This window comes from Cydia pomonella, chromosome 9 (assembly GCF_033807575.1).
Source record: "Cydia pomonella isolate Wapato2018A chromosome 9, ilCydPomo1, whole genome shotgun sequence".
Lineage (NCBI taxonomy): Eukaryota > Metazoa > Arthropoda > Insecta > Lepidoptera > Tortricidae > Cydia > Cydia pomonella.
The window spans coordinates 9,774,268-9,800,861 of record NC_084711.1 but is presented as its reverse complement, the minus strand read 5'-3'; the positions used below and the strand labels follow the sequence as shown (position 1 = coordinate 9,800,861).

General features: G+C 34.7%; 1 protein-coding gene across 2 annotated transcripts in view; it reads right to left on the bottom strand.

Moving 5' to 3' along the window:
- Positions 1 to 26,594, bottom strand: part of LOC133521300 (sterol O-acyltransferase 1-like) — a 34,889-nt gene that overhangs the window by 5,909 nt on the left and 2,386 nt on the right. For both annotated transcript variants that reach the window (XM_061856183.1, XM_061856182.1), the window contains exons 4-7: positions 19,268 to 19,404; positions 8,481 to 8,623; positions 2,805 to 2,934; positions 2,227 to 2,373 (exon numbers count right to left, since the gene is read on the bottom strand). In XM_061856183.1, the coding sequence (XP_061712167.1) occupies positions 2,227 to 2,373; positions 2,805 to 2,934; positions 8,481 to 8,623; positions 19,268 to 19,404 (557 nt within the window). The remainder of the gene's footprint in view (positions 1 to 2,226; positions 2,374 to 2,804; positions 2,935 to 8,480; positions 8,624 to 19,267; positions 19,405 to 26,594) is intronic.

The window sequence follows — 26,594 nt, the reverse complement described above, 5'->3', positions numbered from 1 at the left end:
TTATGAAATTCCTAACGTTTTTTAAATTCATAATTTAGGCTTTTCAAGTTTTTATATTACGTTTTATTAATACTTACGTGTTGTTTTAAATAATATACGCAGTTTTATAATCTATTATATATATTTTCGATTCGATATTATATCGAAAAAAGGTACCTTTTCATATCTTGAATATTTTTGCTCATATCTTAAATGTGTGACTTTTTGCAAAAAAAACGGAGCTCTACTTTAACGATTTTTTTCATATTTTGGACACAGACTGATTATTTCCGAAAATATTACTTTTATTAAAAAATGGTTATGGAAGACCCGTATTAGTTAGTAAAATACCTATCTAACGATACCCCACACTAAAGGGTTGAAATGAAAAAAAAACATCCCCATTTTCCGTATAGGGGAGCAACACCTTAAAATTCTTATTTAGTTTTTATTTCACTTAGTTATTCCGTTAGTGTTTCATCGCCGTTTCTTACTATATGATGTTCACCTTACATACATATTCAACTTATTATACGAGGTGTAACAAAAATAGTGGGGGTCCTTTTAAGGGCTTATTCGGTATAGTGTTCTGAGTAGGAAAAAGTAGAAGAACATTTTTTTGATGCGAAAAAAAAAATCTTCTACTTTTTCCTACTCAAACCACGATATCGAATATGCCCTTAAACAGATCCCCACAAATTTTGTTACACCTGTATTATCTATGGCTAATAGGTTACTATACCTACCTAACTTGATCTTAGAAAACAGAATTTACGCTTTCATGATTGTTGATAGGCAGTTAACTGATCGTATCAAATCAAATTACATTATATTCCGTCATAATACCATAATGTGTCAATAAGTTTAATTAATTATTGATGAAAGGAAGTTATAACAGTTAAATCAATGTTGATTAAGTGTGCTCTTGGTTGCGTAGAGAGGTACCTACACGTTAAGTACTTAGGCTGTTTAATTTGCTTTTTTTTTAACTAATTTAAGCTAAAAAGTTTATTGCGTTGAAATATGTAACGACTGTTTACACGCAAGTTCCAAAACCCCGTGATCAATAGGATAACGAGTGAGTTGCAAAAAAAAAAACTTAGTGAAGGACCTGTAATTGGTCTAAAGTTAATTGATTTCATTATGTTACGGCAAGTAGGCCATTTCTATTTATGATTTCATTGGTTTACGACAAGTAAGCCATTTCTATTTATGTTATATGCATGAAAGTATGTTAGCGTACCTATGCAATAAACTTATTACGTGTATGGATTAAATACATTAAATAGGTATAGTCTGTCAAGAAAAGTATGTCAGTAGCGATGTGCAGCAAATCAAAGTAGGGCACACTCAAAAAGCAGTATTGCGTTGGTATTGCGCTAAGAAAAGCAGCAATGTACATCGAACCAAAAACATGTAACTATCATAACCTCAAATTTTACAATGATTGTATATTGTAGGCACCTTGATTTTGCTTGAGTTCATGCACAAGCTTATTTAATATATTGGTATTTAATGGTGACAGCACAAATTTCTCCTGAAATAGCAACGATTCAGAATGTCAACAAACATGATGGCGATGGCGATTTTGGAATTATTCGAGAACCGTGTTGCTAAACCGCGATTTTTTAAATTTGTTGCCTTTTGCTACTGACAAGATTTGCTTGACCGAGTATATAATAAGGCATTAAATCCACCATTTGTACCTTCATGTATTGTGCAATAAAGGTTAAATAAATAAATAAATAATACAATACAATTTAAGTACATGGTTCATTTTTGTAACACAATTGAATCAATGAAGTTAAGACTAACCATATTCTGAACTACGCTTCATTATGTTTTTTTTTTTGCAATTCACCCTAATACCTATGATAATACTTAACTTTAATAACTTATACATGGGCATACACTTCATATTCATAGGCCTGAAAACTTTACAATTCAGGTTAGTTCCCGGTAGTCCCATTTTTCAAGTTTCTAATTATTATAGTATTCACGCAAACCTGACGCAAACACCTAGGACGGGGAGCACATTTTTCGAAATTTATATATTTTAATATTAACTTAATTTCGTCCTCTCAGCACCTAAATCACCTACAAGTACCAGTAGGCAACGATTGTGGAGTCAGGAACGTGATATTTAACTAATATACCTTTGCACCTGATAAATTAACTGGGACTGAAATTCGACATATGAATTCAGTCTTGTTTGGGATGACATATATATTTATTCGACTTACTTACTTCATAGAACAGCCTGTCTGCGAATTTTAGCATCTCTGCAAAGGCGTTCAGCCAGGCATGCAGAAGGCAATAGAATCCACACAAGAATGATATCACCCCGGGCAGCACACACGCGAACATGCCACGGACTACCGTGCCTGCCTCCACCTGGAAAATAAGCCTTATTTAAATAACATAAAGTTTAAGTTCAAACGAAATGCAATTCAACAATATAATGTGTCTTCACATCAAGTTGAACTAGCATTTCAATAAATTCTCGTGTTGGAGTGCATACTCGTAAACCATCTAAGGAAATGTTTGTATAACAACGATGAAAATGGGCGTCACGAAGAAGTCGCAAAGTTAGCTCGATTATTTTCGTTGTTCTATACAGGTGATTCTCTAAAATTTATCCATAGAAATTCGAAATGAGAAATTCGTTTTCATATAGCATATTACTCAATTTCCACTTTTTGTTCTTATTACGAAATTGAAAGTCCATTTGAAGCTTTTCTTTTAGAGACTTGTCCAATGTTACTTTAAATACTTTGATTTTCCTTTACATTCACTGACAATAAGTAATTTGTAATTAGACTTACCTTACTTTGTTTTCCGTACTCGGACCAATAGGGCAGAATGAACCGCTCCCACAGGAAGCTATTGTAGAATATGATTGCTGCCACTTCCAAGAAGTTGAATATCACTGAGCCCCACCGGATCCTCCTCGTTCTGAGAGCAGATTGTTCCCGTTAGACTCGTAAAAAGTCAACGTAAACAGATATACATATATGAAAACTCAATGATATGAAATGAAGAAAAAATTGTAAGTATGTTTCGTAACTTATTTTTTTTATAATGGCTAATTATGTATAATCTAATTATGTAAATACAACTAGGTACAATTAACCCATTCAGCGCTAATCACGAAACGTTGTCGTTTTGCCTCTACGAAGCATTTCCGCTATATACTGAGAAATCCATGTTATCGGCTACGACGTAGCGTTACGACCGTAGCTCAGCGGTGAATGTGTTAAGGGCGTCCGCAAGCTCGCGGGCGCCACTGAGAGAAAATCTGTCGCACGCATCCGCGCCAGTAAGCGTTGCTCATACAATTTTTTTGTTAACCCGCTCACCCGCTCCGTGCAACAGCGCCAGCTAGCGGACGGCCTAAAGATAGACAACATAAAGCTACGTAATGTTCCCTCCACGGTTTATCCTAGACAACAACTGTAGCAATTACTACTAAATTGTATAAAAAAAAATTGTTACAATCTACACAGCACTTAATATTCAAAACAGAAGTTTCCTGTATCATAAAATGGTTAGTGTCAATAATTAATTAACTCTAACTTTCTGATGATACGTACTCTTTTCAACAGTTGACGATAAAAAGAGTTCGAAATATCGGAAAGTATAATCAGTTTCATTTGCTTTATTTGACGACCGGTCTGGCCTAGTGGGTAGTGACCCTGCCTACGAAGCTGATGGTCCCGGGTTCAAATCCTGGTAAGGGCATTTAAACGTGTGATGAGCATGGATATTAATTTGTTCCTGAGTCATGGGTGTTTTCTATTTATTTAAGTATTTATAAATATTTATATATTATATATATCGTTGTCTAAGTACCCTCAACACAAGCCTTATTGAGCTTACTGTGGGACTTAGTCAATTTGTGTGATAATGTCCTATAATATTTATTTATTTATTTATTATAATGTTTAATTAATTAACTCCAACTTTCTGATGATACGTACTCTTTTCAACAGTTGACGATAAAAAGAGATCGAAATATCGGAAAGTATAATCAGTTTCATTTGCTTTATTGAAATGAGTATAATTACGAAAAACTAAGTTGATAAGCTAAGTAGGTATTTGCTCGCAAGTGTTATTTTTTTAGAAAAATTCACCGCATTGATAGAGTATTGGACTGATATATCGATAAAAGCGATGCTCTCTCCCTTAGATATGTCAGTAGCCTCACGCAAAATTCCGGGCCCTAGTAGAATTTGAGATAGAAGTGGATTATCAAAGAAAACTTTGTAGCCACAGTAAATTGACTGCCATCTTTAGACACATGATTAAAACCTTTTATAACGCCATTTGACTTGGATCCTTATCCTTTCACTTACATGTGTTTTATTTGTTAAATACCAAAAAGTGGCGCCATCTAATAGATCAAAGGTCAAAGGTATGGCGGCATCGTTTCGAGCGATGGCGCCACAATCTTTGGGTTATGCTCGGTAAGATGACGCCACTTTTCGATATTTAACCAATTTAACACATACCGATCAGTGAATGAATAAGGATTAATCAAAGTCAAATGGCGTTCTAAAATTTTTAATGAATAGCTAAAAATCTTATCATAACATATCATATAATTTATTCCATTGAAATCATGTACATTTGTACATTTAGGTCTTATATATGGTCAAGTAGGCACATGGTACTTTGCTAGGGTGTACAATTTAGGATTTTAAAGATTTTAATCTATAATTTTAGGATTACATTAATTTCTAGAATAATTAAATATTGAAACAAATATATAAGCTAATGCTTAATGCAGAAATATAAATAATTAATGCAGAAATATATTTACAAAATCATTGGTAATCGTCAGTCATAGACTCATAGTCATACGAAAATAAATTTAACAATAATTAATCAATAACATCATATTTAATGAATAGCATCATATTTAAAATCATAAATAATCATTTTTCACAATCCAGACTTTTATCATTAAAAAATTCATCCATTGAGTAAAAAAAAATCCTGAGGTTACCTTCTGTATACCTACGTATTCGAAGCATGCAAGTACATACGACGCAATCTCGAACGGATCCCCTCTAATTGCCAAAAACTACAGACTGTAACGCGCCAACGCAACCTCCTATACGTGCCTCCGCGACGTCTAGCAAAGTCTAGGTAATCCTTACACATAGTAGGCATAGAACTTTACAATATTCTAGATGAACAATTAAAATTTACTTCGGACTCGATGTTTGAGAAAACTCTGTTGGACATGGCGTGCTATAGTGTTGACGAATACACAATAGTTAAATCTGATGTACCTGTGATATATATTGTAATTGTATTATGTTACCTAATGTTTAGTATAGAATAAGCAATTAGCAAAAATTACATGTAATTTTTTTTTATCAATAAATGATTTATCTATCTAATCATGTGTCTGAAGATGGCAGTACATTTGGTGTGGCTACATAATTTTCTTTGACATTTCACCTCTATTTTGAAGGTGTAACTGCTGCTATAAGTTTATTTTTAATTACGTTTCCATGATTATCTTTTATAGCCTTTACGGAAACTCAAGCCATTTTAGAGAAAATATCCTAGTACGAAAGTCGTTTCCTCAGAGCTATTAGATATTTAATGGGAGGTAAGCTAGCAAATGCCTTTTAATTAGGTACTTTAGAAAAACCCTAGAAAGCTAGCGTTATCTATCTAGTTCCTCAAGTCTAGCAAGTCTAGTCTTCCAAGTATTCACAAGCATTAAGTAATTTATTGCGGTCCTGCTTGTTTTATTAATTATTTATTTGATTTTCTAGACTCAAGGGAAGTTATTATCTTTCAGGAGAACGCGATGCTACGAGTATTAAACATTATATTTTAATTACCAACCTCTTTTGATTAAGTACGTAGAAATATGTGATAATTTATTTGGCACTTATAGCCGGTCAAACAACTTTGTCAGTAGAAAAAAAGTGGCTGTGACATAATCGGACAGACAGACGGACATGACGAATCTATAAGGGTTCCGTTTTTTGCCATTTGGCTACGGAACCCTAAAAAGCGCGAAATTCAAATTTTCTATGAGACGACAACCTTTCGCGCTTACACATTTTTGCCGTTTTTTTCTATTGACGGAAATGGCTTGAAACACTATAACCTTTCACGTGTCGTAGCTAAAACTCGTCGGTTTGAATCTCGGTTGTACTAAAAAGCAGAAAATAATCTTTTTCGAAAAAAAATGCAAAAAGTGGCCAAAAAAATCGGTTAAGATCCTTATACACAGACACAGACAGACAAGAAGTGAAAGGTTAACCAAAGTTAGTACTCTCAATTTAATATATTAATTCTGTTACATAAAAAGTTACCTAGAAGATATCATGCAACAACCCGTACCTATAGCCTATAGGCTATATCAATACGGCAGCGACATCGAAACGGACGATATTGCGAGCACCGAGCACATGCATGCCAAGCGCACGCTGTCCCATAATTGCAATTGTATGCATTCTTGGCTCGCTGTACTTCTCAGACCTACACTACCTACAGCCTATTCACAGAATTAAGCACCATTCAGACGGAACAATTTTTTGCAATTTTCGTTACATTACGGTATTTGGTCGATCGACTGAATTAATTGTAGGTACTATGTAGTTAGTAGTGTATCGAATATTGCATGCATGTTCTCGAGTCGTCTACCTATAAATGAGGTTTTAGCGATCAAAATCATGCTTGCGATATTCTGCACCACTTTATGGGATGTGGGTACAATTTTCTTCTCTGCTTATAAATAGGATGTATTTGGCCTCTAATGTCACTTAACTGTTTTAATACTTGTGCCGTAGTCGCAGTAAAATGTCACGGAAAGTTGAAAATATTAATTTAAGCAATGACAATGTGCTGAAGCGTTCAGTCTTCCCAGGTCGACCGAAATTTCATATTTCATTTTACGTACCTACCTATTTATGTATTACCTTAGTTATTATTTTACAAGCTTCTGGATTTCACGATTTAAACAAAGGATGCGTTTGAAATGAACAGAACAGTTAGAACAGTTCAATTCCATGTTAATTAAATAATTTAGGTGAAACTAAACAATAAAACAGCTTAAACCGTGTCATAAATATGAAATTAATACAATTGGAATCTTCAATTTGCCGTTTTATGCTAATCAATTAGTAGTACTTTCAATATCGTTAAACGTAAAATCCTTGTTTAACGATATAACAAAGCTTTTCATTAAAATTACATAAATTGGCCTGGACGGCTACGAAAATTACAGCAAGTAATTCGAGGTAAAATGTGTAATTTAGACAAGCACTTAAATATTAGGTATAGATATTCGTCGTTGGGGTCCCTTGATGGTTTCTGTTATTCATGTTATTATAGTTAACTGCTGCCAAACTGATAATATAGCCTCGGACAGTAAAGTTTCTAATCATCTTGTTTTAGTGATGGTTATCAATGCGCATTTAGGACTTCTGTAGGGCTAATATGGTCGGCACTTTATCATTTGTCACCATGCCTGTCACGTTCTAACAAGTATGTAAGTGCGAAAGTGACGGGCATAGTGACAAGTGATAAAAATGGAACCATACTGCCACGGCTCAAGGGCGTCCTAAGGCATTTTAAGGTTGCGAAATCAACCGTCCGTGGCTTAGCTCTCCAACCATGAGTGAGATCATGTATGAGAGGTATCACGATAAAAATAGTAATATAAAATCTAAAAAAATATATTAGGGATCTGGTACAGCAGGGTTGTTTTTTTGCTTCAACTCCATTTTATTAGGGGTGGTATTAGAGAGAAAATCCCGTCTGTCTGTTGATGTTGACTTTGCTGCGTGATCGTTAGTGATATAATGCTGCAATTTAGCATGGATAAATGAATTATGCCAACAAAGTGGTACAATAAAAACTTTTAATAATTTTTAGGGTACCTCCCCTACACCTAAAGCGGGGATGATTTTTTTGTTCGCTTCAACCCTAGGGTGTGAGGTGTCGTTGGAAAGGTCTTTCAAAACGAGTAGGTAGTGGTTTTTACGACCATTTTTAGATAAAGTAAAAGATATAATCGCTGCGAAAGAAAAAAAATGTGTTTCCCCTTTGATTATTGAACCATGGAAATAAAAAAAAAAAGTGAAAGTCGAGCTTATTAAAGACATCCAATGAAAACTATATAGTAAAGCCGTTTTTGAGTTATCGTAAAATGTCTTCCCTTCTTAGTAAAAATACGTACAAAGCGCTGCGAAAAGTACTTCCTTTTGCATGTTATGTACATGATCACTATAGGACGGGTAACTACAGAACCCTACACTGACCATGGCCTGACATGCTCTTGGCCAGTATTTTTTGTTTAAAGTATCACGCTCCGAGCGCTAGTAGCGTGGCGTCCGAGATATTCGGTGGGCAAGTTTTTCTGTGGTTTAAAATTCGTGTAGCTCAGTAAATTGCTTATTGCCGTTAATAGTCAACTCGTTAAGAGTTTATTATAAACTATCTATACATTGTTTACAAAAACAATTCCTTACCTCAGGTATTGATCCCGGTAAATAAGCGTCGGCGCAAACAGATAATAGAGATAATGCCTGAACGTCGGAAGGGGCGCGCTACCGTCGCGCCAGCGAGGCGCGCAGGCTATCGCTACCGCATGGATTTTCATTGCGAAACGGAACTGTAACAAAATAGTACATTTTAATGCAAGTGTGAAAATTGTGTCATCATATACGAGCCCCGAGATGTATTTTATGAGCCGTAGGCGAACAAAAGACACGGGACAAGTAATGAAAAAATCACAATATGTAGAACAAATTTTTTTTTTAAAATACTACGTTGGTGGCAAACAAGCATACGGTCCGCCTGATGGTAAGCGGTTACCGTAGCCTATGGACGCCTGCAACTCCAGACTTGTTACAGGTGTGTTGCCGAGCCTAACACCCCGCACCCTCGTTGAGCTCTGGCAACCTTACTCACCGGCAGGAATACAACACTATGAGTAGGGTGTAACACAGTGTTATTTGGCTGCAGTTTTCTGTAAGGTGGAGGTACCTACTTCCCCAGTTGGGCTCTGCTCTAGATCAGGAATGACATCCACTGTGCTGTGCCCTACCACACTAAGCAAGATGACATTAACAGTGCCCATACCTTTCTTTTGGTCGTAGTTTAAGGACATACCCGGGTGCAGGTTGCGGGGTATTACACTTACAGAGCTTACTGTTACGAATTTTCACTTTAACTTGAATTATATTGTTTATTCAGCACTATACACTACGTTCTGGGATGATTTACATTGCAAAAATTTACACAACAACTCATTTCATACAAACACACTCGCACAGTTTCAATCTGAATTATTATGATACAACTAAATTTTAAGTGAAAATACCTACTGAAAATAACGGGCGTTGGTATTAATTTTAAATTTATTTATATAATAACAAATAAATATTTAATTTATATCGTGTAATAATATTATTTGAATGTAATAAACATGTAATGGGAAAATCATAAATATAAAGTTTTTGGACAGCCAAACTTGTTGGTGTGGACGTATGAATTACGGTCAGAAATAAATTTAAAAAAGTTGAAATAGTAAAAAAGCACTAGTTTGCAAAAAACAACTTTGCGAACGCTAAATAGCCACGTAAAGTGGCACTTTTTGCACAACTGTAATAAAAAAAAAGATTCTTTCACTACGTATACGTATAAAAATATTCCAGGCTACACCTGTATAGAATGCCTACAGTAATTTGGTACGATAATGTCGGTAAGTAAACAATGTTTTGGCAAACTGTAAAGTTAGGTATTAAATCATTATACTCTCACTACAATTTACTTTGCGCTACGACATCGGATTCTTTAAGAATAGGGTATTTAGGGTTCTCAAGGGTCGGCAACGCTTAAGTGGCTCCTATGATGTCGCTTATGTCCATGGGCGACGCTGACCGCTTCCCATCAGGCGGCTGGTCTGCTCGTTTGCTGACTATTCTATAACAACAAAATATCTGCGTATGGAATGAGGCCAATAGCGAGCAAACTGTTTTTTTTTCTCATCCGCATGAGTGTGTAGTATCTGATTTTCCATTGTTTATACGAGTGCGCGTAAGGCAAACCCAGTGCTCCTTAACCTGAAGGTTCGTAATAATTGCGTATAAATCGCAGAAATTAGTCTTAATATGAGATACTAAAATATTAACATAATAAATTTTCGTAGTTTATATACATAACAATGGATAGAATTTACACTCCATAAGCCAACAATAACTTTAATTAGATCAAAAATGTATTCATAAGATTATGAAAAACATATTATGAAAATTATGAATGTATGGCTAAGATTTTAATTCCTATAAAAATTCGGCAACTGAATAGGCTTTATTTATAAGTGTGTAATTGCTTCAATTTATTAACAAATGATTTGTAATTTTCTTCTGATTTAATGTGTCTGGGAATGCTATTATACCTACATATATGTGGATAGATCGGCGACCGGTTTGGCCTAGTGGTTAGTGACCCTGCCTACGAAGCTGATGGTCCCGGGTTCAAATACTGATAAGGGCATTTATTCGTGTGATGAGCATGGATATTTGTTCCTGAGTCATGGGTGTTTTCTATGTATTTAAGTATTTATAAATATTTATATATTATATATATCATTGTCTAAGTACCCTCAACACAAGCCTTATTGAGCTTACTGTGAGACTTAGTCAATCTGTGTTAATGTCCTATAATATTTATTTATTTATTTAGATCTGTAGTAACGTCGGTCACTTGTGCCATTGCGTTATGGACTTTTTTTTTTAAACATCTCTATTTTGGGTTCCCGTAAGGCTAAATCATGATTTCGGTCAGGATTTGTATTGAATTCAAAGAGGTAAATATATTTACTTAAAAATTTGTCAGTTTATAGCATACTTATATATATGAAGGGACGGTTACCTAATACTTAAAGTTGAATGAAATATGGTTTACAGCTAGAAGTTTTTTTCATTTTAACTACGATGCGTATATACTTTTTTGCATAATAAATGCGTCATGTGCATCGACGCTGTGTCCTCACGTAATAGGCGTGCGTGAACGGCTGAATGAGCACAGTAAATACCAATGAACAACATTGGTATTTGCTTTTAGTTAGATAAGGCAAACACAAAGGAAGATAATCTATTTTTAATTTGCGCTACGTGTCCAATCTAAATGTGTATCTATTGTAAAGCCTAACAATGTAAATTTTGATACTTCTTCTATATTTATTTAGTTTTCTGGATGTCGAACTTATATATATGGAATATTGTTGATGATATCTGACATCTTTTTGTCTATAGCCTGGAAAATTAATTTATCATTAGAAAAAGTGCGTAATACTATGGAATCATTCGTACGTGCATCATAACTCAATCTTATAGTTTATTAATTTGAAACATTAAGCCATGTAAATTATTAAAATAGTAAAGTAAATTCTGCGTAGATGGCGAGCTAAACGTATGATGGAAGTCTTACCCATCCGCTAAATAATCGTGACACATTGTAGTTACGTGTCTACGAAGCATTTAGCTACATTCTCAAACTACCGGCTACGACGTAGCGCTACAAGCATAACCGTGTATGAGCTTAGCCTAACGAGACCTATTGGAATTTTCAAAATCAAAACATTATTTAATGCGCACCAATATTACTCGAGCGAGCCGTGACAAGGTCACATCATATCAATAATAAATCAAGTTATGATTTATTTATATCTGAATGCCGTTCTGCGCTTTGTTGTCTTGCCTGAGACTGAGACTCGTCCTTCGCTAAGCAATCACAATGATATTGCAGGATCCTAGAATAGGTGGCAGTGTTGTGCTCCGATAACGTTTATTGGTGTAGCACAAATTGGTCGCGATAAAGATAACACTTTCCGAATGAGATGACGCGATTACTGTATTAAAGCGTGGCATCTTTTTTAGTACCTACCAAGAATACGTATATTTTCTTTCATCATATAATTTTAAATGAAACAAACATTTTTAAAGTCCTACTGTACAGAAATAAGAAATTATAAAAGAAAGCGTTAGAAACGATGAATAGGTTTCGGGGTCTCTAGCTCTCAAATTACCCCAGCAAGCTCTTTTATTGGCGGGAATAGTTTAATCGTTAAATATCAGTTTAGAATTGTGGGTTTGAGTTAGCGCTGTAAACAAACTATCCTAAATCTCTGAACTATGGTCTAGTTTTGGACCTCAACTCGAATAATTTTAGTTCAGTACAACTATTATTCGAATTAGCCAATTCTAAGGCGAAATATATTCATAAATGAGAGAAATGACTCAGAAAAAACTGAAAACTATATTGACAAAGATACTTAGAGGTAATTACGTATGGAACTTGTGGACTATATTTGTATACAGGACATTAGTAGGGTAGTTTTATGGTGCCTACATAAATTAAATTTTAATGGGTAATTGATATTTGCGTATTATACATAACTGGTAATGTTATTGACGAGTATATAACAACATTATAATATCTCTTTACTTGGCAAAGTAATGGCGGCTTTCATTCGATACCCATGAGATTTGAGTCACGTTCTTGTTTTACTCAAGGAGCCGATTCTTCATCAGAACATAATACTTTCTTGGGACTAACAATTTGTCGATATCCCTCGGGTAATATAAATTGCTTAACGGGAATACGTAATCGGATAGGCTTAATGTAAATTATACGGCTTTAGGTTATGATTCTGCAAAATACATTCAGTGTAGCTCTATATTGAATACTAATCTACTCATTAGAATCTATTATTGATTTTAGCTCTTTACGACTTTCATTAATATTACCTATTCTATTACGCGTTATAGTTCATTGATTTCCCACACCACTGATATTTAAACGTGATATTATGCCCTTGGTGTAGAGATTGTGCAATATGCTTCATATTGAAAAAAAAAAGGTATAAAGTGAACCGCATTTCATTGTACTTTTTTATGTATCGGCCTAGGACGAGCTGAAAAATTGGTTTGAATTAAAGTGCTTGTTTTATGATTTGTTTAACAATCTAATGTTAAACCTCGATGGAGGTTGCAACTAGGCTATCCCCATAGTCAATACAATATATTATGTATGCTCGATATAAAAAAAAGGAAGCATTGTTTAGAAATCAGACTTTGTGTGTGAAGATAGGTACTACATTTTAAACTGCGAGTTAATACCTCCGTGTTTTTTACAAGCTTTTTGTTTGAAAATTGCTCTTTAGTTTGACAATGTTGGTAGCGGCAACAGATGCGATGGCGTTATTTACCGCCGCCGCTGACGAGGGTCCAGGTGATTTATGTAGCGTTTCACTTTCAACGGTTTTGCCGGTACACTACTCCATCTTTGAGTTATTGTTACGAGTAGGTACGCGTGACGCTAAACCGAACGGTGTGGTGTGATTAACGAATGCGGCTTTAGCAGTTTTTTTAACCATCGTCAAAGACATTGTTTTTTTTTGCGACTGTATTTGGGTGAAAACAACTTTCTTGTCACTCGTTACCCCGGTTACGGTCTCCTGAGTCACATTTAGGGTTTAAAGAGGTTTTATGGCATTTTAATAAACCAAACATGCTGGTTTGTGGTAGTTTACTGCCTTTCCACAATATGTTGTTTACCAAGCACGATATTATAACGTGGTACAAATGGTATATTAGCAATTCTGTAAACAAAGTGTAACTATTGTCAAATCCTACCTTACTTAAAAATCGGTAACATAACAATATTTTTTTTAAATCTGGAGGGCATTCAATGTTTCAATAGGTACCTACCGCTTTGACATCATATATCTTTACACACACGACAAGTAATTACATTTAATTTTATCAATACGATTTTTCTCTTTTAATAATAAACTACTTAGATAAACTAGTTTGAGTTACACTACAAACTTGCGGGCATGAACAAAAAATATTACATAGGTACCCTACTGAAAAAAAACGTCAAGGGGTAGGTTCTGAGGTCTAACGATGTTACGTTATCTAATAAACAGTCCTTAATATCTCTGAACGAACTCATTCTTAAAGTAAACATGCCTCGTAACGAAAATATATAGCTACATTATTATTTAGGACCCGGACAGGACAAAGGACGATTCCGGGCCCCCGTGGAAATAGAACCGCTCATTTTCGAAACGACTTAAATCGCTATTGAAATCATGTATGTATATAAGTTATTTTGGCGTGACCTTTTGAATTACGATATTAATAAGCTATTTATATAAACTGGTGAAATTGATTCCCATGCATGCGGGTGTCTATAATATCTAAATACACCCTTGATCACTCAATATTTATAGGCATCAGCTTCAAAGGGAATCTTTAAATAGCTGCAATAGTATTTACCGAAAATATACAGTAATATACACGGTGTAATATTTAGTAAGATTTCTAGACCCTTGGTTTTATAATCGAAATAAGAAACCTTGGAGGTTACGATATCTATTGGCATTAACTTGTAAGGTAGTTTTATATAACAATAATGTAAACCTTATTTTAATTTCAGAATAGATTCCAAGATTTAGTTACGATAACGATAAGTTCTGGTTTAGATAAGTTCTCATTTAGATATCGTTTGTGTATCGTACAATTAACAGAAGCAGCTCGATTCGGGTAACCAATGTCACTTTCACGTTAGAAATATCGTAGATGGATCTTATTGGGATCACCACGGAATCAAAATAAACGTCAATTATGACATGTCGTTTAGTCATCGATCTTTTAAAAGACTTTCCAAGATCTTAAACGTGTCTTAATCATTCTTCGATTCGGGCCGTTATTATCCTTTCTTAGCGTACTTAAATTTCCACTCACGAAACTAGCAGACCTTATATTTGCAAATTACATTGGATTTACGGTACGGTATCTTTAAAATGAAAGTAGGTCCCGCTACCTTGGGCTATTTGTAACTGCTGGGGTCATTCAGACCTAAAAATATCACGAAACTGGTCTAGGTCTAAACTAAAAATTACTTTCAATAGATATGGCCATTGGAAAGAAATGACATCACTTTGAAAATAGTATGGGATTTTTCGGAAGGCATGAATGGATTTTGTATAAGGTCAGAAATGACATGAAAATATTTATAAGAAGCAGAACCCTAAAATTAAACGTAACTTTGACTCACAAAAACTATTAGTTCAATACCCATAACTCGGTAGGTAATACTTTCCGCGAATATTAAATTACTCTTTCTAATTCTGAATGTTTATCGATTTATACAACAAGCAGACTTGATGCCACTACAGGCATTCTCTACCAGTCAACCATAGGGCAAAACCTAAAAGCGTCAAGGTGGGTGCAGTGAGAAATAAACAAAAACGTAATATTTAATAACATTGCAGTGTTGTACCTTTGTAGGTAAGTAAGTATGGGTACAACTATGTATAATTAATTTAGTTAGGAAGTCGAAACACTTATTCACAAGCAACTGTGGAAGTTGCTGATTAGTTGTTGTTGCAAATTTCCAAGCTCTAAATTCTGTAGCTACCGTCGTAAATATACGTATATTTCGTTTTTTAACTTAAGCCAATGGAATAAGATACAGAATTGTATGCATATTTCTGACTCAATTGTGTACGTATCTTTGTTAGGAGTACGAGCAACGAGTGCGGGAACTTTGTTATTCAACATTTGTTCAAGCATAGTTCTTATAGTTATGGATGCTCCCACTTATCACGAAAATCGCACGATGTTTATTTACTGAGGTTCTGGAGCATAAGAAGCCTACATAAGAATCGTTAGAATGAATGACTGTATATGAAATACGGGAATTAATAAATGAACTACTTAGGTATATTCCCGTATTTCATTTTGATATGAATGGAGAAAATTGTTGAAACACGAGTAAGATTGTTTAATTGACACATTAATTTATTAAATAATGTAATTAATTTAAATAATAACATTGACGATCATAATTAAAAACCGTGTGGATTAATTTAGAATAATACATATTGTTATTTTATATAATGAGAATAAATATCTAAATCTAAAATCTAACTAAAATGTTACCTTTAAAATTATCAATTAGCAAAATAGATACTTATTCAGTATCACAATCAGTAAGTCAAAGTCAATATATTATTTATTCAAGTAGGCTTATCAAAAAGCACTTTTACTTGAATCGTTGTTTTTAAAATATCATTTTATTGTTCTTAAAAACATTAAATTTTATAGATATGTCAAACTTGATAGTAAAAAAATTACAATAATATCGTCAAACATTACATTTGTACTCGTAGGTATAAAAAATGCTAGTCTAAAAGCTTTCAAGAATAATTGTAATTTACCTTAAGGCAAAACAGGTAGGTTGCCTTGAGTGAACCTTGGTGATGCGTTCCTTTGTGATGCAACCGTGAAACAGCTAAAATAAGGCGGTATTAAAAAGCTACTTTGATGCAAGCAGATAAAAAAAAGCTTAATTACTATAGTTATTTGTTTTACAAGGGGCAAAATTGTTGTTTAACCGCTCGTGCTAATGAAAGTGAGAGCAAACCCGAGCAAGTGAAAGATTCCAAAATTGAACTACAAGCGTAGCGAGGGGTTCGAAAAACCATTTTTCGCACACGTCTTACATCTTGAGCGTTGCGAGAGTTTCAAGGCACGAGGGTTTAACAAATTTTGGCACCGAGGGAAACACGAAATTTTTCACCACACTAGTGCGACGAAAATACTAGCTATAATATATCAAACAAAACCAAATGAACGTTATTAAATATTTATAATTCAAAATCATCATTTAAAAGTCAATTCTACTAGCCGACGTAAGGAACCAACTCAAAATTTGCATCAGACTTTGCCACACATGTTGAGAAAATGCAACTTTCTCGTTAGTCTTTGAACAAGCTGGTGTGGTGATGTGATTGATTTCGTCCAAAGAAACTTTGCAGTCAGTCCTGAAAGTCGCAAGTTTCCTTAGGTACAAAGAAGTTCCAATCAAATAATTTAAAAATGTCCAAAAATGTAAAATTAGCAGAATTCACTGAATATAAAATTAATAAACACTATTGCAAAACGCAGATGTTTGTCTGATGTTACTTTAAAACTTTGTGCTCGTAAACTATTGGAAATAACACTTAAGTATTAAGTGAAAACATGATAAACAATTGAATATATTTCAGTGTTGAACTCTTGACTTAATAGTGGTCTCCTGTCTCTTGGGATACGCTGCTTTTTCAAATATAAATAAAGATAATTTACGGTAAAAAATTCTTTATTCTCATAAGAATTAAAAATTCACTTACATGAGTACATTATAAACTAAAATAAATTTTCAACCGTAACCGTCCGTTACGGTTTACGGTTCAATTTGTAATGGTTACTTATTGATCAATTCTAATTAACGTTAGGCCAACATTGCCTCATCGTAATTTAGTATTATAAACAAAATTAACACAATTTCAAATTTTCATGAGACGTAATTTTCTGTCTAATCCTAGCATTTATCTCATTTCTATCATTAGCTACTTCTGTGTCCATTAAGGTACTAGTGCGTAATTTTGTAGTATTGCATACCAGTTTATGGAACTCGTATGGAATCACTTCGGGATATGTCCGACTGGTATTTTATGAAATAAATCAACAATCGCTACATACTTTCAGTTAAGATGAATGTTCTCATTATCTGCTTACTCCATAACTTAACCGGTTCTGTTCGAGTCCGGGCTTAATCAATGACTACCTAGTATAATATATTATGTTCCCTACACGTATGTTTACTACTTTTCCCGGCTATATTGCGCATGTGGAGCGTGCATTAGACGCGAGCTGCTCCCGAAATTTGTTGCACATAAATCACACAATATTACAGATAAGCCGGCCTAACATCAATCAAGCTAGCTGGAATCACGATTTTATCCATTTTTTATCTGATTATCAATGAAATTGCGAGGGTATTGACACAACGACCCGGCTTTTGTGGCAAAAAACACGTGTAGGTAGGTACATATAAAATTTTGTACTTATTATAGAGGGATGGGTATTTGGGAACTTATACTTATTATTTCGGTGATTGAGGAAATCAGACTAGTAGCAATGCCTTAGTTTCCTTCGGGGTAGATTTAAATAAATAAATAACTAAATAAATAAATATTATAGGATATTATTACACAAATTGACTAAGTCCCACAGTAAGCTCAATAAGGCGTTGCAATAAGCTCAGTAATGTGTTGAGGGTACTTAGACAACGATATATATATTATAAAAATATTTATAAATAATTAAATACATAGAAAACACCCATGACTCAGGAACAAATATCCATGCTCATCACACGAATACATGCCCGAAAATACAAACTGTAATATATCAAACAAAACCAAATGAACGTTATTCTACTAGCCGAGCATACTGCTACTGTGTTTTGTCATGAGATTTAGGAGAGATTTCCTTCAGATGGCACATGCTTTTGCAATATTAACACTTACTGGTGTCTGTGCAAATACTTGAGCCATTTAACTACAAAATAATGCTTCTGTTGTGGCAATCGAACAGTCACTTTATTATAAAAATAATAATAACGGTGACACTAACGGTAGATGTCGGAAGAAATATTTGTTGTTAAGAGGAAAGGGGACGGCCACTTCTCTATACAAACTTAGTTCCTATTTTCCTCTCTGGATGTTGACATTATGGAAAATATATTTACATGTATATTAACTATGTATAGCTATGCCCCTACTTTTTTAGATATTTACGATTATTGTAAAAATCAAGAGCGACTCTTATAATACTTAAAAATTCGTGCAATTCGTAAAATTCTAACGTAAGGACATCAGCGCTATGTCCTACGTAAGTATACAACAAATTGTGTCAAAATATTTTCAATTATGTTAATATCCAGAGAGGAAAATGGGGAGTACGTTTGTATGAAAAGACGATTTCGCGCGGGTCCTCCACTTTCGTCTTAACGTGTAAGTCTCGGTAGCTCAGTTTATAGAGCGGCGGGCGGGTATCCCAGTGTCGCGAAGTCGAGGCTCATAGTACAGTAAAATTTTCCACTTTTCCATGGATGAAGTTACTAGAAAAATGCCTCATTATAATCGTATTATTACCAAAAACGCGCTACGATTTTTAAAAACTGCTGGCTGAATCCACTGCACCTTAAATACCTTAATACCACATTAAGGATTATGGTGTAATATGTGACGATGTCGTTCCGTGGGTAAAAGTACCTAAAGGCGGTTGGCGGATGGCCATAGTATTGGAGCGTCGTTAATAATAGCGTAAGCGCTAACCACCTTAAGGCACCTTTACCCGTGGAACGTCACATATCTATACTTAATGCAAAACAAAAATATATAATATTTTACCATTTCGCAGGTAACGGTGACCCCGGAGGCGAGGGCCAGATGTTTCCGGGCCAGGTCCCACACGGGCACGGCGACGAGACATCCCTGGAGCGACGTCAGCCCCGCGATGGCTGTCGTCTTCCATAACCACCGAAGACCTTTAAATAAATGGTGAGGGTTTTTGTAATTTTTTTTATATTATTTTGAATGATAACCGAACGCTGGCTTTTAACCCCTGACGTGTATGTTTACAGTCCGTGAGCTCTAAGAATGATTTTCGGGTAGAATTGGATGTAAGTAATCGTCTAATAGAAAATGATGATCAGCCCGATTCGAACTTTAAGATACGTCAAAAAAAATTAAAGATACGATATGGATATTTCAGTGTCAAAAGTGACGTTTTTGTTTAAACATACGTCACTTTTAAAACTGTCATATCTAATCCATATCGTATCTTTAGAAAATTTTGACGTAAGTATCTTAAAGTTCGAATCAGGCCGAATATTTCAATAATAGAATATTTTTTATCAATCAGTGGAAAAGTGCCTACTTAAAAATTTAATTAATATTAAATAATACTATATTCAAACTAACTTAAAGCTAGCAGACGAATAAATGTAAAAAAAAAACTGTAAATAAACTTAAAAAAAAACCTTTTATCAATTGATTTTCTTGGTGATGATATTTCAAAAGTCAAAACTAATATCTCTACAATAGTCAATCATGGGATCTTATGTATAACGTCGTTACTCTTCTAATTTAACATTATTATAATAATTTAATTTAACCGGAAGGCTGGAGCATATCTCGCCCAACGCATTGGCGTTGCCGTTCAGCGCGGCAACGCCGCCAGCCTTCTGGGCACCCTACCGAACGGCATAGACCTGGGGCCAATTTTCTAATTGTAGGCTTTTATGTTTTTAGGTAGTTTTAGTCTAATTTGTTTAGTTCTCAGTTTAATTTATTTTAACCTGTTTTCCATTAATGAAATAAAAGTTTAAAATTCAATAAAAAACACCATTTCATTTAAATATGCGAGAAGTATTAAATAATAATAATAATTCAGCCTATATACGTCCCACTGCTGGGCAAGTATTATTAGCTCTAATATACAATTCTGATAGAAGCAGTAAATAGAGTTGTGACATTCTCAATAACTATAATAAAAAAAAAATTGTTAAAAAAATTAAACATATTTGTTTGATATTAGGAAGTTAGGGTTTATTTTATATTGTTGGTTATTCTTTATTTTACTTCTTAGGGCACGTTAAATAGTTTTTCATCACACTTGCTCGAAAAAGATCTTATTTCATGCAGGTGTACTAAAGGACAAAAGCCTATTTTGTTCCCGCGGGAGTTATGGATCGTGAAAAAAATATATATAACTCCCTAGGGAGTTCTAGCTTTTTTTTATTATGTCACTTATTCAGACAAACCAAGTACCATAAATGAGTTTTTTTATATACTACGTCGGTGGCAAACAAACATACGGCCCGCCTGATGGTAAGCAGTGTCCGTAGTCTATGCACGCCTGCGACTCTAGAGGAGTTACATGCGCGTTGCCGACCCTAAACCCGCCCCCCCTCATTGAGCTCTGGCAACCTTACTCACCGACAGGAACACAACACTATGAGTAGGGTCTAGTGTTATTTGGCTGCTGTTTTCTGTAAGGTGGAGGTACTTCCCCAGTTGGGCTCTGCTCTAGATCTGTAATTACATCCACTGGCTGTGCCCTACCACATAAAGCGAGATGAGCGAGACCTCTCTTTTGGACGTAGTTTAAGGACGTACCCCCGGGTCCAAAAATTACTGATGTTTATAATTTAATATTTTTGTTTATGTTTAAAATTGTTAAATTTGGTTAATTTAACAGCCGTTTAAAATATTTTTACATATTTTTCAATCGTGGCTGAATGCCGAATAGGTCTGTGCCTTCGATGCCTAGCTTGTCAAGAATTTACAATATGGCGGACGAATGTTTGATATGTCACCGTATTTAAGATTTCGCTTAAAATTTATTTTTTTCTTCGCAAGTGTGATGAAAAACATTGTGTGTAACTCCGGAGGTAAGAATATTGCAAACTCGGGTCTTTAATTCTACCCTCGTATCCAAAATTTTACTTACCCTCCCCGTTGCACAATGTACTATTGTGAGTTATTAAGGCTCTAATACGTATTGCGTGGCTTAAATCGTCTGCAATAGACGCAAAGGCCTGTGATGAATACGTATTGTTATTCTGTTTAATAGTTTAGTAGTAGTAATTAAAATTAATTAATAACCATTATCTGACTTTAAGAAACATCGTCGTAGTTGATTTTAATTTTATATAATGGAATATCGTATGAACATTTGGACAGGCTTTATGTGGGTTTATTTAAAAGTGGTCTATTACTGATATTTATGAATAATTTATCTTAAAAATTAATGGGTCTACTAAGTATTAGAATCGTAAAGTTTGACGATAAAATTTGTTAACATTCATGGATCTGCAGCAAACTACTTAATAAAAAAGTGATATTTTCTTTGTATTAATTAAAATTCGTATAATATACTCGTATGGCCCAGTTTTAATTGTTCGACGATATATATCCTAAATAATGATGAAAGACATATAAAATCCAGAGTAACAGCGTTTAATTAATAAAATTAATGATGATTTCAAATTCCCGTGCCTAGAAAACGAGGCTAGGGAATTGGGTTACGTAATAAATAAAATCGTCTAAAATAAAATCCAATTCGTATATCAATTTTATCCTCAATTTTATAAGATAGAAACAGGCTATGTTAAACTAGTGTTCGTTAAAGAAAAGATTACCCCCTTATTCATAAACGTGTACTAAAGTTACGATGCCGCTGATCATCGTTTGTCCCTTTCCATCATACCAATACGTCGGAAAGGGACAAACGATGATCAGCAGCATCGTAACTTTAGTACACGTTTATGAATAAGGGGGTTAAAATATATACATTATTTTGGCCATGGAAATTAGATAAAAAAATTCGCCCTACTCGTTTTTATAGTTCGGACGTAAATTTCTAGAAACTTCAGTGACTTGTCACAAGTCTTACCTATACGAGTATTATCTGTTAGAAGATATATGACAGAACAAGAAAAGGGAAGTCAGTGTTGAAGTGTGACTTCTTTATTAATAAAAATAAATGGTACGTATTATCTGATGCTACCTTCCAATTTTCATCTCGAACAAACAAAAATCGCGTTCAGAAAATGACCCTGTGTATTATTGTCATATGGCTCGGCTATTACCTGCAATAGCACCCCATTCGTGTTTTTATTGTGTAATCCGAGAACAGAAGGGCGTCGCGCCGAGATTAATTCAAGGCAGTGTGTCTGTGAAGCGGCAAATTGGAAGCTTTGCCGGCTAGGCTCAAGTGGACAATGAGTTAAGCCGGCCGGCGCTCGATCAATGTTCCCGTCTTACGGGCAGGTACCTTACGTGGGCAAATGGATAACTAACCGTGACCCAGCTTGCAATCCTCATTCTCCAGTTCTTTGAATTAATGTAGGGTGAGCGTCTACTTAAAATGAACAAAGGTTGCTTCCGATTCCGATCGAATCCGATTCGTCACCAAGATTACCTTTACCTTAGTGTGTTGTTATATTATAATTTCTTGAGAAAGTAACTAGTGTTATTTAATAAATATAGAACTTAAATAGGTACCTGGATTAAAATCATTTTCTTTGTCTTGTTTTTTGTCCCCAAAAAATGTGACGGAGTGTAGATTTTTGTACGAGATGAAACTGTATTTTTAATTTTTTCTGATGTGAATTATAATCTACAGTTAGAAAAACAAGCAATAGCACTGGATTAATTTATTTATTTGATAGAAAAAATACAAATACAAGCGTGACAGAGTGGTCAGAAACAAGACAAGGCAAATAATTATTACCCACCTAATTAAAATAATGTCTAACTAACAAAATTCAGCTACTTATCCGATCGTATCGTATAGAAGAAGTTAAATAGAGGCAAAATAAACTTAAAAGCTATGTATAATAAAGAAGATGGAAGATATTTATAAACATTGAAACCAATTCCAGTAAATGCAGCAACAGAAAGTTTTTTCAAAACTTTACAACCGGTGTCCTGAAATAAGTATATATGAAAGTCTAGTTTTGGAACTGGCAGCACTCATATTTATTCTAATCAAAAAATAAATACACGCATAAATTAAGTATCTATTCCAGGGTTTCCCAATCTTTTTCAACCTGCGGCGCAGTTACAAGTGTAGTATTTTGCAACGGCGCCCTTGTAAATTTAAAATCACGGTCGAAAAAGAGTGACACGACGCTATATTATTTACCGATGCGAGCGCTCAAATAGGTACCCGCGAATATTTGTGGTTTCGGATAATGATAGAACTCACGGCGCCCCTCTTTATTTTCTACGGCGCACCAGGGCGCCGCGGCGCACACTTTGGGAACCCCTGATCTATTCTATGCTTAACTTAAAATAGTGATATGTTTCAAATAAACCTTACAGACTTATAAATTAAGGGTGCGTATGAAGAAGTTTTAAACTACAGTTAAGTACCAGATATGTATGCCATGTCAGTATTTTTATCAATAATTAGCTATACATTATAACTATATAAAAAAACACTACTATATTAAAATATCCACACCATACTAGTATAAATAGTAGTGTTACATAAAAATTGTAATGTATTTTGTATGTATAATCAACCTAAAAATTTATAGTTGTTGTTCATCTATGTGGGTAGTTTTGAAAATTGTAATTTTGACACATGAATAAATTTTCCCCATAGATGGTAGAATTCTATACTTGTGTTTTTTATACGCTTGCACCCTTGAGGGACAAAACATGCGCAATGTGACAAACTACCTGACAACATAACTAAACCTGACAAAATGACCAAAAACAATCTACGTAAGTTGGTCGGGTTATCTGTTGCCCACTATAAATCATACTAAAATTTACGGTAGGGAATAAAGATAACAATAATAGCGCTTTCTTTCCTACTCCTACTGAAAGATACGTAAGGCTATCCCGTTCGGTCGATTCCCCCCACCACTCATGCCTGATCCAGTTATACTAGATTCATGATTTTTCCTCACTCTCCCATCGACAACAAACTCTGCATAGGGTTTGAAACGTCGTTGTACATATATTCCGTTTACATAATTTTATTACCTACATGAGCAACTATCGCAGTAACCCAAGACAATATTAAAATAATTGGCATTCCCGGGCTTTAAATTTGCATGGAATTGTATAACATTAATTTATTTAATTATTTTAAACTGTATTGCACATCAAAAGGTACAAATGGCGGACTTAATGCCTCATGGCATTGTCTACCAGTCAATCATAAGGCCAAACAGAGAAATGTCAAGGTGGATGCAGTGTGAACCGTTCAGGAAACCAACTTTTCTGGACGATGTTCTCAGCCATGGGCACAGGAGGCCTTGTTACTTTATTCTTACACACACCCCTTTCTCTTTCAAATGACACAAATCAAAATACATAATTTGATTTGTTTCCTAGTTCTCCCTGTACAATTTCCAGTTTGCATGTAGCTTAGTAATTAAATGCCGCACGTACATAACCGTCCAAGTGACTAATTAGAGGGGAGAGGCTGTTTGCAACAAAAGGCCCTCTACGCGGAGTGACTGCAGCTAGTGCTGGCGAAAACTTGAGGCCGATATTTTTTAAAGAATTCATTACAGTTTCGTTCTTGCTTTGAGACGACCTTGACTCGACTTTAATTGTGTTTCGGTTCAACCAGTCAGCATGAGCTACCGTCGAGTTCATATCAAAACAAGATAGAAGCTGTAACAGATTTTTGAAACGGAATCGGTCTCCGTGTCCCGAGACTTAGTGATCGTATTTAAATGAAAATGAAGAAAACTTGTCACTATTGAATGACTAAACTATGATATGTATCAAAGGACGGTTTCTAACAAGCTAAAATAACTAAGGCGTTGTCTTATTGACTAGAGTCTAATGTAACTGAGGCGAGTCTTAAAAATCGGTCAAGAGCATGTCGGTCATGCTCAATGTAGGCTTTCGTAATTACCATTCTGGTGGAATAGGCTATGCGGAGACTATTAGTAAGTATCATATACATTGCAAGCAAAAGAGTGGACCTTACGCAGCGCTCTTTTTACTAAGAAGAGAAGACATTTTGGAATTACTCAAAACGGCTAGACCTAGGCTAGACTAGAGAAAATTATTGTTGGTGACCCATGTTAGTTTGAAAGACGTATTCAACGATACTCACACCAATGATGGTCTAAGCGAAAAACAAAAATAAGAAACATTTTGTATGGGAGGTACCGTAGATTTTTTAAAGTTTTTTTTACCGTTCTATTGCAAAGCTTGGTTTATGTATCAATGCCGAATTGCAGCTTTCTAACACTAACGATCATGGAGCAAAGCCCCGGGTGGACAGACAGATGGATATGGCGAACTAAAAGGGAGCATAGTTGACTACGGAACCCTAAAAATTTATAACTTAATTGAAACTTCACCAACTCTTAATTTTACGATTTCCGAAACACAATTCAGTCATTTACAAGACTAAAACCCATAACCGGTTATTTGTTTGCGCGCTCAACGCGCAGCGCGGCGAGAAACGGTACGGTGCGTAGGTACGCGGCCCTACCGTTCCTCAGCAGTGTGATTCAAAATAGAGAAATATACTATTTGCTATTTTTGTGCTTATTATTTGGTAGTATTATATCGCATCTAGCTCCTAGTTAGCAGTCAGATTATTACACGCTGAAGACTTTCAGCATGCATGCTTTCACGAGAAAGATGCGGTTTTTCGTCGAAACCTACCAGGTTTTATTTTCACTTCAAATAAAAACTCGAAGTAAATAATATTTTATATCAAGATTTGCCCTCGAAGTACGATCAAAATTATATTGATAACTAGACGGTTTGTATTTATGTTCGTATAGAAGTTAATAATTACCTGTTCATCAAACTTTCTCAATTGTTTTGATATTTTATACGAGTATTAAACTCAGGCTAGGCACGGAGTGAAATTGATTACTTACTCGTCTCTTACCTTGGTTTCATCAACTTTGTTTCTCTCTACTGATTGAAAAAGTTATTGAGTATACATAAATCTACATTGTTTCACGTAAATTTGAACGCCAATTAGCTCATGAATATAAACTACGAAAATGATTGGGCGTTCGTGCAAGAGTACTTATAAATTTAGAACTATTGTGAATATTAATTAAAGATATTTTCTCAAGGGACTTCAGTCTGGGGATCTTAGTCTTGAGTGTAGATATGTACACGTCCACGTTTATAAAAGATCTGCAACTCAAATTTTTAATTTGGCCAAAATATC